This window comes from Mastigoproctus giganteus, chromosome 6 (assembly GCF_048544385.1).
Source record: "Mastigoproctus giganteus isolate SK-2022 chromosome 6, ASM4854438v1, whole genome shotgun sequence".
Lineage (NCBI taxonomy): Eukaryota > Metazoa > Arthropoda > Arachnida > Uropygi > Thelyphonidae > Mastigoproctus > Mastigoproctus giganteus.
In genome coordinates this window covers 229,369,648-229,382,358 of record NC_143580.1, presented here as the reverse complement: position 1 = coordinate 229,382,358, position 12,711 = coordinate 229,369,648, and the positions used below count along the sequence as shown (strand labels likewise).

General features: G+C 35.4%; 1 protein-coding gene across 1 annotated transcript in view; it reads right to left on the bottom strand.

Moving 5' to 3' along the window:
- The window catches only part of LOC150085068 (cofilin/actin-depolymerizing factor homolog), a 42,764-nt gene extending 31,329 nt beyond the window's left edge, over positions 1-11,435 (bottom strand). The window contains exon 1 of the mRNA XM_090376767.1: positions 11,204-11,435. Coding sequence (XP_090232893.1) covers positions 11,204-11,206 — 3 coding nt within the window. The 5' untranslated portion in view covers positions 11,207-11,435. The remainder of the gene's footprint in view (positions 1-11,203) is intronic.
- Positions 11,436-12,711: the final 1,276 nt, after the last annotated feature.

Sequence of the window (12,711 nt, the reverse complement as noted above, 5' to 3'; positions counted from 1 at the left end):
TATCTTTTTAAATTTTTTTAGGAGTATCAGCGACTAAGGCCACATTACTCCGTGTATATTGTCTATAAATTGTGTGTCCCCCGAGGTCAATTTTCTGTTTTGCTGGACAAAAAACCAGAGTTTCTGGGAGAAAAAAACCATGCTATCCTTGCCCAACTAACTCAGTCATGTTGTGAAAAAGACCCATAAAAATTCCTCCCTTTATCGACGGGATTCAAACTCTGGTATTTTCCAGCCAGTGTGGGGAGGGTGATTCTATCAACTGTGCTACCCACAAGGGCTTCAGTAGTCATACCATCAAAACCTTCCCCTCCTATCGACATAGCAAGTTCTGTTATCACACCGATTCCATTTTCTGCTTGTTCAATCATATTTCCTGAATGAACTGACTCTGGCCATGCATTTTTCCACATGCATTTAATGTTGACGGTTTTACTTCTTTCAGCGATAAAGCTACGATTCTGATAGAGTCCACAATTGCCGACTGGGATAGAGGTGGGTAAAGTGCCTGCCTGGCAACCCAAAGGTCGCAGGTTCAAATCCCACCTCTGGCTTGGATCACAGCAGAAAATGCAAAAAACTTGGGAGGTGCAATATGGCCACAGAAGCTGATGCGCTAACAAAAAAAAGTCCGCAATTGAAAAATGTTTAACATGCCTCCATTACTTCAATAGATTCACAATCAATTTTTTCCAAAATCCATTGTAACGATTTTCTGCTGGAATGAGTTTTAAAGATGGATATAATGCCTTGATCTAACGGCTGAATGAAAGAAGTTGTATTAACCCAGTACAACTGTGGCGGTAGGAACATAACTTCAACATTTGGATGGCCTGGTGTGCTATCCAATAGTAATAAAACTTTGAAATCTAGATTTTTCCACAAGTTCAACAGCACAGAATGTGACACGGGGATTTCCCAACAAAATAAAATACAGGGATTTCTCGATAATTTTTTTTTTTTTTGACTTTTTTGAACAGCAGGGATTCAAAAGAGTGGAAATGCTTAAAAATTTACATCCAACATAATAACAGGATTTTTCTTGTACAAAAGCTCAAAAATACCCTGTTATGTGATTTTTACCGAAATTCTCTAACCGCATTAGAGTGAAACAGCATTATATAAGTACTGTGTTATAAGAGGGTTGCCTGTATATTCATTTAAGAAAGGTGTTTTACTTTAAGAATTAATTTAGAATAAATTTAATTTTGATTTTAAAAACGGATCCAACCAAACAAATAATATTGGATTCACGTTTCATAAACCTATTAATCTTTCTTTGTACAAAACTAGAAGTTTGTATCCTTGGAACCAAAAATCCAGGCCTGAGATTTCAACACAGAAATCTTAGGCCTGGATGTGAAAGAATCACTTTCACATCTCGTTGGTTACCTCCAATGCATTAGCATAGTTTTCTTATAAGGAGGTGATTATCCCCTTATATAAGGCAATGGTCAAGCCACACCTTGAGTACTGTATACAGGTCTGGAGGCCTCATTTTAAGGATGTAGAGCTGTTGGAACGAATACAGAGAAGGGCAACAAGATTAGTTGAATGGAACAAAGGGTTGCTCTTACGAAGAAAGGCTTAAATTTTGCAAATTACAGTGTCTGGAGACTAGGCACCTGCGAGGTGATCTGATTGAGGTGTATAAAGCCTTGAATGGTTTGATGCTCAATGCTGATGGAATTCTTCCTCTTGCTCAGAATAATCATTTGAGAGGGCATAAATTCAAATTGAAGAAAGACAGATGTAGGATAGATGTGCGGAAGTTTGCCTTTAGCCAGCAGGTGGTTGGTTGGTGGAACAGACTTCCATCCTTTGTTGTGGAATTTGATAGCCTAAATAAATTTAAGGCTCAGCTGGACAGGTACTTGGAACAAACGGAGGGGTGAGATGGGAGCATTTTTTCCCCCCGGCTGATGCTGCATAAGCTTGCTTTCTTGCATCATATGCCTCTACTAATGCTAATAGAAAGTGTCTTGATATACATGGGAATAAATTCAGGCTTGCTAAGAGGGCATAACACCTTTTACATGATGCTACTGGCCTCTGATTCCCACCTGTGACCAAACTTTTGCATATAATAATTCATATGTGATGCGATTGCTCACTTCAAAAGATTTTAAACTTCAAGGTGGCAAACTGGTTTAGCTTTGCAATATTTTCAAGCTAAATCATCACTGGAGGAATATTCAGAACATCACAGATCACTATTTCCACTAATTATTCCTATATCAGGTGTTACAATGTGGATTATTCCACAAAGCAAATTAGATAATTATTAGAACAGTTTTCATTATTTTTAAAGTATTCAAGAGATCACTTATATCCATCATTATGGTGCCAGCTATCCTAAACAACCTGGCAATTGTATAAAATTGCAAGATTAATTAATTGCATTCTACTGGTAACATTTCTCAACTTACTTACTTCCTTCATTCTCCTTACACCTATGTACTTCTGGAATAAAATAATGCAAAAGAGGACACTGCTTATGCCCTTTCTATATCTTAATTTGAATAAAATGAAACAAAAAGCAGCAGTCAGTTTTATCAACAATTAATATGTCAGAGCATGTTTTGAGACACTTTATATTCATAAGCACATATATCAGGTCACCTTACATAATTTAACCTACTGACAAAGTTACTAGGTTTACTTGTTATTCTTGTTTGGATTTCTTAAACTTGTCTTCTAAAGCTAACGTTGAAAATGTATACTGCCAAAAATCCTCTATTATGCTCTGTAGTTCTTCAATGGCAGCAAGAGCCATATGGAAATCAAACTGCTTTCCACTATGTGCTGCTGACCAATTTTTTTTTTTTTTCATCAAGTATAACTATTGGGAAGTAAGGGGAAGTTCCTATATTTTCCCCAAGAAAACTATTTCTTGAAATTTTTCCTCCATTTTAATTAAACCCAATAATGCACAAGGCAAAGACTAGTATTTTGAAATCTTTTCTTCTTCCATTACATAAATTTATACAAGCTCCAGCTAGTCCTATTTGCTCCCTTTTCACACTGATTTATTTTCTGGTTTCCTTTTTTCCTTATGAGGTCTTTTTGGCATCTTATTTTCACAATTAAACTTTTTTACACTAGACAAAAAAAAAAAAAAAAAAAATCAGAAAACCTAAAAAATTCATTCTACTATGTGCAGTATTATGAGACTGCATTTTTATTAAACCGATTTATGGCCTGAACCTCATTTAGCCTTCCACAGTTCAGACTTTTTCGCCATTCTTGTTATTCCTTCAAATATTTAATTTAATACAAATATATCCACTCCTAGTTCATATTTGTTGCAATTTTGTTGGAGTGTAATAAATGAATGTTCCCTAGTGAACGACTGGTACAAGGGGCACTCATTAGCATAGGCATATGACGCAAGAAAAAAAAAAAAACACATTCCATTTCATCCACCCATTCAACTCCAAATGTTTGTTTAGTTCTGCCTTGAACTTATTTAAGTTGTTGACATCCACTACAACAGATGGAAGTTTGTTCTAACTATCAACCACCCACTGGCTAAAGGCAAGTTTCAGCACACTTATTCTACCAGTCTTTCCTGGTATTGCAGTTTTTCCTGAATTTGCTCAGATTACTCACCCTCAGGTGAGTAATCTGAGCAAGACCCCACCAGCATTGTGCTTGCCCAAACCATTCAAGGCCTTATACATCTCAATTAAATCACCACCAGGTGCCTAATCTCCAGATGCTGCAATCTGTAGAACTTAAGCCTTTCTTGGTAGCAAGAACCACTTTTTCCACTCACCAATCTCGTTGCCCTTCTTTGTACTCGTTCCAGCAGCTCTATATCCTTCCTACAATGAGGCTTCCAGATCTGCATACAGTACTCAAGGTGTGGCCTAACCATTGCCTTATATAAGGGGACAATCACCTCCTTATCCTTCATGTATATCGCTGACAAAACAGCATGAGCTACTCTTGTAGCCTGTCTCCACTGCTCAGAAAACTTCATATCTGACTGTGCAATTACCTCCAGGTACTTTCACTCTCCACTACCCTGAGTGCAGTACCACCCACTTGGTATGTAACTCTGGGGTTACTGCTACCCATTTGCAGTACTTTACATTTCTTAATGTTAAACTTCAGTTGCCACCTCTCAGCCCATCTGCTCAATTTTTCCAGATCCTGTTGCAGTAGTGTACTGTCATTAACAACCTCGCCAACCTTCATATCATCTACAAACTTAGACATTAACCCTGATATACCTTCATTAATATCACTGATAAATACATAAAACAATGGGCCCAACACCTAACCCCAGGGGACTCCACTAATAACATTAGTATACAAAGAGCAGTGTTCATTGATTACTACTGTCTTCCCCCACTCAACCATCCTTTTATCCATTGTAGCAACTTACCCTTAATGCCATACCACTCCAATTTGTACAGTAATCTTCCATGTGCAACAGTATAAAAAACTTTCTTAAAATCCAAGTATATGATATCAAAATTATTTTTTGTATCTAGTTCCTTTGTGAGCACATATTATCCAATCAAATTAGTAGTAATAGTGGCATGTGATGCAAGAAAGCAAGTGTATGAGCTTATGCAGCATCAGCCAAAAAAAAAAAAAAAAAAAAACACACCATTCCCTCCAAATGCCTGTCCAGTTCCTCCTTAAATTTATTCAACCTATCAACTTCCACAACGAAGATGGAGGTTTGTTCCAGCAATTAACCACCCGCAGGCTAAAGGCAAATTTCTGCACATCTATTCTACATCTGTCTTTTCTTAATTTGAATTTATGCCCCCTTAGGTTCGTAATCTGAACAAGTGGAAGGATCCCATCAGAAGTCAGCATGTTCAACCCATTCAAGGCCTGGGTCAGACAAGACTTCCCCTTAACAAACCCATGCACTGTTTAAACTATAACTGCAGTCTTGTCTAGATGATCCTGCAATATTTCTTTAACCAGTGATGCCATTATTTTCCCTGGAACAGAAGTTAAACTAACAGGTCTGTAATCACTTGTGTCAACCTTTGATCCCCCTTAGTGAATTGGGGACACATTTGCACATCTCCAGTCCATGGGAACTTCCCCTGAGTCCAAAGAAGTTTTCATAATTATGGCTAAGAGTTTGATTACTTCCTTTAATAAAACTGGATTCATCCCATCGACCCCAGGTGCCTTTTTATGTTCAGTTTTACCAATTTCTCCTCCACTTTGTTCCCAGTTATTACAAAATCATTTAGCTCCTTGCCAGAGTTTGATAAGCTTCTGGCCTCCACTTCCCTACAGACTTTCTCGTGTGTGAATGTAGATGCAAATTACTCATTCAGTTTGTCAGCTACTTCAGCAGATTCATCAACAATCGAATGTCAATGTCACGTGGACCAATCTGATTCATTCCCTTCCTGCTAGAGTTTACACACGTAAAGAAGTCTTTATTGTGTTTCTTTGCATCCTTTGCCAAAGATTTCTCATAATCTGCCTTTGCTTGCATAAAATCCTTAGTCTATAATCAAGACAATCTTATATCTACCATAGGCATGTGTCTCCTGATAATTTATATGAATCCTACGCAATTTTCTTCTCTGCCATGAGTCTCATTAGTTCAACTGACATCCATTTAGGCCTAAACTTTAAACAGCATTTCTAAGTTGGTATGAAAAGCCTAGTAGTTTCCAAGATTAATTCCTTGAATGCTTCCATTTAGAATTTGCTGTTGGTAACATCAACAGTCAGTTCCATTGTACAGAATTTAAAAAAAATCTTTGAGACCACTGTAGTCACTTTTATGAAAGCAAAAATTCTTCCTTTACCCCTAATGGTAGTTACATCTTTTAAGTAAATCCCACATCAGTACGCTGTGATCATTGCCACCTAGTGGTTCCTTTATTTATAGATTCTTAATGCATGAAGAATCACTGATGATAATCAGAACAAGAGTATTACTTCCCTCTGGTTGCCTCCCAAACATTCTGCTGTAGGAAACATCCAGTAAATTCACAAGTCTTGCTAATGTGCGAGTGACCAATCCACAAGTTTCAGTCTATATCTGGGAAGTTAAAAATCTCCCATTACAAGATAATCTAATTTACTGGCCCACTATTTCTCTGTACAGTTGTTTATTGTACTGATCAGTCATTAGGCCTATAACACACCCCTACTCTCAACTTGGTTTTTCCACCCCAGGCAACTGGATGCACTTCCTTAGATTTTGTTTCTTAACTAATAGCATCACCCCCTCCATCTGTCTATCCTTTCTGTACACATTGTACTCCCCAAATTCCAATTCTGCATTCCCTATCTCTGTATAACACCAAGTCTCTGATATCCCAACATAAGCCTTTGATGACTTCACCAGCACCTCAAATTCATCAAATTTATTTACTATACTCCTACCATTGATGCACATGCAAATATACATGCACCTGTTCTTACTCTATGTTACCCTAACACAACCCACATATTTACTTGTTCCATGATGACTCCCGGCAGTCCTTGAAATCCCCAGTACCTTGCTTTCCAAGCTGTTGCTGCTGATTCTAATAGAAGCAATGCAAGAATCACTTTCACCTCTGCAATCTTCGTACAGCAAATAGTAGTCCACTCATTTTCAATTCATAATGAATAAAATGTAATTTTTAATTTAATCAAATCCTAAAAATTAGAGTGTGATCAAAAAAATATGATCACACAAACAAGTTTATTTTGATTTGTGGCACGAGAAATTGAAAATGAAAAGTTGGGCACTGAAAAAATGTTTATGATCTACTAGCTGAAGAAAACTAAATTTTAGTCTTTATTTTTTTTTAATGCTAAAGTATAAATTAATTCTTTTTTGTCATCAACTTAAAATTGAATTCTACTCCAAGATTTATATTTTTTTTATTCAATGCAAGTGGTGCAAATCTATCAATACCTAATTTCTGATATATTAAAAATCATTTAACAATCATTTTAATGATAGGTTCAAAACTCAATATTATACAATTTTGGAAAAGTAAGACCAAATGATAAAATTTTTTTTATTTTTTTTTGCATCTGCTAAAAAAAAAGAAAGAATAATAATAAAATAAAACAGAATATTTGTAATATTTCTGCAAGGTAGATATACAATTCCATTTTGAATTTAGCCAGACATTCCAGTGTTGAACAGTAGCTGCTCAGAAGTGAATCCACAAGATCCAGTTTTCTGTTATTTCCTGCAACTTTGTGCTGCCTGTTTCTTATCTTACCTACGAGGGAGAACAGACCCTATCATTCATTTTACTCAGCCCCTTCTGCTATACACTTCAATCATTTCTCTCCTTAGATTTCCATTTGTCAAACTTTGCATTTCACACTGAAGCCATTCTTCACATGGGCAATGATTTGCACCTATCACTCATTCATATCTGACCTTCTGAAAAACTTATTTATTTGCAATTATTCAGATTATTGCTTGTAAAAAAGAGAAATGGACTTTTTCTGCAAATGTCAAATTGGCTGATCTAGGGCAAACTGAGTATATGACAAAAACTCCCTCGAAGGTAAGTCTGTGCAAAAATAGAAGCATAGCTGAGGAGGCTTCCATCTTGCATTGGATTAATAACAGCTGCTGCTTACCATTTTTGCTCAGCTATGACATTCAAATCTTTTGATGCTTACTGCAGCAATGGAATCCAAGTAGTAATGGCCAAATGATGCAAGGAAGTAAACTTGCAGAGCATCAGCAAAAAAAAAAAAAAAAAAAAACACTACTACTACTCATCCTCTTCCATTCACTCCTATAATAATTTATCCAAATTACCGGCTTCTACAACAGCATATGGAAACTTGCTCAAACAGGCAATTATTCTGACAGAAAGCAGATTTTCACACATCTAACCTGCAACCACCCTTTTCCAATTTATATTTATGTACCTTATGTCATTTGAGAAAGAATAAAGCCAATATCAGAATTTAGTTTACTCAATCCATTTAAAGCCTTAAACACTTCAATCAGGTCTTCTGCAAGTGCTGCCTAGTTTACAGATATTACAGTATACAGAACTCAAGTCTAAGAGAACCATTTTGTATCACTAATTTTATTGCTCTTCTCTGCACCTGTTCAAACAGTTCTACATCCTTCCTAAAATGAGGCTTTCAAACCTGTATGCAGTATTCAGGATGTGGCCTTTACCATTGCTTTATACATATCACATCATCTCCACTGAAAAAAAATCTGGAATTTCATTAACAGAATTCTCCCATGAACTATCCTAGTAGCCCATTTGCACTGTTCAGAGAACCTCATATCAGGCTGTACAATTACCCATAGGTCTTTTCCACTTTCTGCTACCTTGAGTGTAGTACCAACTAATGCACCTTGCATTTTGGTATCATCATCATCTTATCGGTGCGATGATAGAGCAGCATAACTGATAAAAATGTATACTGCACATATCCATAATATTACAAATAATGCTGAATAGCAAACATTTTCAGAAATATAGGCATGCTATGTTATTTGAACTCAAAATGGAAACCATTCTTGGTTGAAAACTAAACATGACACAAAAACATCAACCATAAGAATGTGAGCACTGAAAATGCAAGACTATCATTCCTTTAAACAGCACAATTTGTAAATAACTGTTTCTGTGACAAATATTCTGAATCTAAACAAGCACTTGCAATTGGAAAAAAAAAGTCCAAAGCCTGTTAATTATTTCTGTTAAACAAATAGCCAAATTAAAACTGCATTTTAATTATTGGCATTAGGCAATACTGTAAATGTATAATATAACAAAAATACATGCAAATCACACAGAGCAGACTACTCAAACAAAATGCAAGCATCTTCTTTCATCTCAACCCATGCATGGTACTAAGTACTACAGGCTGTAATTTCTCTCTTGCTTGTTTTCATAACAAAAAAAAAAAAGAAGCTGAACTCCAGGTTATGGATTTAGATTTTATTGGCACATTAGCAGCTTTGGCTATAATGCGCCAAGACCACCAGGTTATGGTGGTCTTGTTACCACGTTGTGGGCATGGCCAAATTCGGGACAGATTCAAGCAAAAGAAGCATGGGTTTTTTAACAGACTTTCATTTTTGGTTAGCGAAAAAGAATAGGTTAGTTTACGCCAGTAATTCTAAGCCACTTCCTCTGCAGGTGTACCCAAAACTAGAGAATAACCAAAAAAAAAAAAAAAATTTTTTTTAAATTACACCATGTTGTTGTGAATAATAATTTAGTATTGCTAATGGTTTTGGAAATTATATTTTTATCCTCAAAATAACTTAAGAATTTAAACTAAAGCCACATAGCTTTCAGAAATATAGAAATCTTTAATGGTTCAAGAGAATATTTCTTCCTGCCTTCTTCCCACCAACACCCTGCCCTATTTGATGGGGTTGGCATCACAGGCAAATGATTGATTGATAAATAAACACACCTATCACATGAATCAATCCAGTTGATAAGTAACTGATACTGCTAATTGTGATTGATGGATCACATGAATGAATCCTGTTGATAAGTAACTGATACTGCTAACGTTTCTAATAATCTTTCAAATGATAAATACTTTTGTTTTAGATTTACAATTAGACGAAAGAGATTAGGTGACATTCAAAAGGAATCTTTCAAAACCTAAGCTATCAATAAATCAAACTGAATAACATATCACTAATAATAAAACTTTTTTTAAATTAATATAGCCATAGCCTTACTTCCAGTTTGGTAAATACTTTTAATTTTTTTTTATTTATAAAATTATTCATTCCAACCACCACCAGCAGTATATGCCTTTTTGTGCTAATACCAAATTATCAACATACTTTGGTGAATTGTCTGTTTTACCCATGAATTCTGGAGTAATCTGAATGAATATTCAGGTTTTGCTTTACACAGATAGTCAGAAATAGCATTTTATCTTTGTTACACAGTTTCATCAATTAATTACAAATACAGTTTTAACACTAAATTATTAATCATTAAAATATCTGATACTATAAAAATTATTTACTCAAAAGAGTTAAAAAAAAAAAAAAAAAAGCGCCTGCTAATTTTATTTTGAAATAATATTTCCTACGAAATAGGAGTCAGAATGGTGGTGGAGGGGACCTGAAAAAGCCGATATAGAATCGGTAGTCTGATTTTGTCTCTCCCTAAGAGATGGGGGGACACAAGTGGTTCAGCACAATGGTTGCGTAAAAGTACACTACAACTGTACCCCCCTTCCCGTATACAACGCAGTACACCTTTATTGTTACTAGAAAGCGACGCTTCCGTGGGGAATATTTTTTGCAAAGGAGAGGAGAGGGGGGAAAGATGGGGATGTGAGGGAAAGAGGAGGCAAACACCCCACACATTTACATCCAGGCATCTATATTCGTAATTTCTTCTTAAAATGAAAACTTAAAAAGCTTCTTATAATCCAGGTTCAAGAAAAAGTCACTTACACCTATAATTTAAACAATCGATATTAATTACTTTTTCATAAAGATTATTGTGTTTAACATATGTGCGTGTGAGCTCCCTCTCTCTCATATATATATATATATATATATATATATTTTTTTTTTTTTTTTTGGCTGAATTTTTGGTATTACTGCTTTTTGTCACCAAAATGCGCGATAACATGTAAAGGCAATATTGGGGGAGAGGGTGGTCACGAGTGATGTGCACTGACTTCTGAAACGCCGACTGGCTTTGTCCGTGTGCAATTCCGTTCTCACTCTGGGGCGGTGCTATTATTTGTGTGTCAAGCTGGGAAACAAAATTACAGTATCATAAACTATATCTTTGGACCAGAAATTGAACGAAAGGTGAGATAATACCGAATTTAATTCCCACAATTACTAAAAAACAACTAGGGTAAGAAAAAAAGTTCAAAAAGGATTTCAAAAGATCACTTAGAAACTTGCCGCTATACAAGTAAATGCCGGTATTTTCTCAGACGCGTCCGAAATCGATATCTGATAACATTAAAACATTTATATACATTACCATATTTTATTTATCAAAATCTAAAAAAACAAATGGTAATTAATCAACAGTAATAAAAATACCATTTTATCAATTTAGCATTTAAAATGTCAAGCAGGCACCGTGCACACATCAAATAAAATCACAGCATTGTTGGAAAAATCAAAATTATACAATCAATAATAGCAGAAATACGGCCTATATCAGAACGTAAATCAATAATAAGCGTATATAATTACTTTAAAAACAAATCCATATGCACTTACCATGTTCTACCTGACTTGATTTTACAATTCAGACAAAAATTCAACAAACTCACAATGCTTTCAATGCACACTTCTAACGCCTACCGAACACTTTTCTCCGCACTAACAACAGCAACAAAATTAGGCAGAAGCCTTTGCACTATCAAAGCCCAATATCCATCCGCGCCTTAATAACGTTCACTATTGGATAACACAGATCTCTTGAACAAAAACGGACCAATCATATACTGTGAAGATGACAAAAATTATTTTTATACAGTATCTTTATACAAATTGATGTCTATGATGCTTTAATTATGGCAAACGTTGCTGCAAAAGCCGCTCTCTTTGATAATATGGTTAAATGTTTCATAATGTACTATATTAAAAACTGCTTCTTCCATGAGTCAGCACACCGAAGAGGGAATATGAGATTGTCACGTGAAGAAAAACGTAATAGACGCTCCAATCGCTGACAGAAACACGGTTATTACCTTTTACGGAAGCATAAACTTATGTGCTTCTGAAGACGTAAATGATAAGAATGGAAAGAAAAGTGCAGCATATATGGATGTGCTCGAGAACCCAATTTTAGAAGGAAAAAAAAAAAAAAAAACGAAGTGAAATAATAATAAAAAATATATAATTATTTAAACACAAATATTACATATGTTGTATATATGTGCAGTACGATATTCAATCAATATTAAATTTGGTTTATGACAGTGTTTAACTTGTGCGTAACACTGCTTAATATAAGCATGAATATATTAATTAATTACTATGCAAAATTAATAATTCTTCTTGGATTTCTACGTTGTATCAAGTTATCAATATTCAATATCCTCTTTTCCATAGCCGCCCTCACTCCTTCCATCAATGTGCTTCTAGGTCTTCCCTCCTTTTCCTTCTAGGGGAGGGTCCATTCCATTGCTTTTTTTAGGTAATCCCTCTTCCTCATTCTCATAATATGTCCATACCATTCTAATCTTTTTTTGTTATATTTTGACAATGATGTTTATTTGAGTGTCCATTGCTTTTCTTATGTCTTCATTCCTAACTCTTTCTAGGTTACATCTTCGGGCTGATCTTCTCCAAAAATCCATCTCGACAGCTAGCAATTTCTTCATTTGCCTTTCCTTTATAGTCCAAATCTCAGATCCATATAGTAAGGTACTCTGAAAAATTGCATTATATAGTAATCTCATCTTCGGTTGAACCATCCATCTGCACAATATCTCCTAGATATTTAAACTGCATCACATTCTTTATCTCTGCTCCATTTACACTCAAAATTTTTCATGGCAGTTCCCCTACATTAAAAAGAGGGGGGGGGGAATAAACAAGATAAAGAAAAAACGCTTTTTATTATTGATTGGAGTCTTGATGCTCACGTCCAGCCAGTGATCGCATAAATATAATATGATAAACAAGCAAATAAAATAAACCCATCATTCGTGGCTGTTACAATCATCAATAATTGTCCTGCTTTGTCCTCCAGCAACTTCTGTAACCCCGGGGCAGTTGGT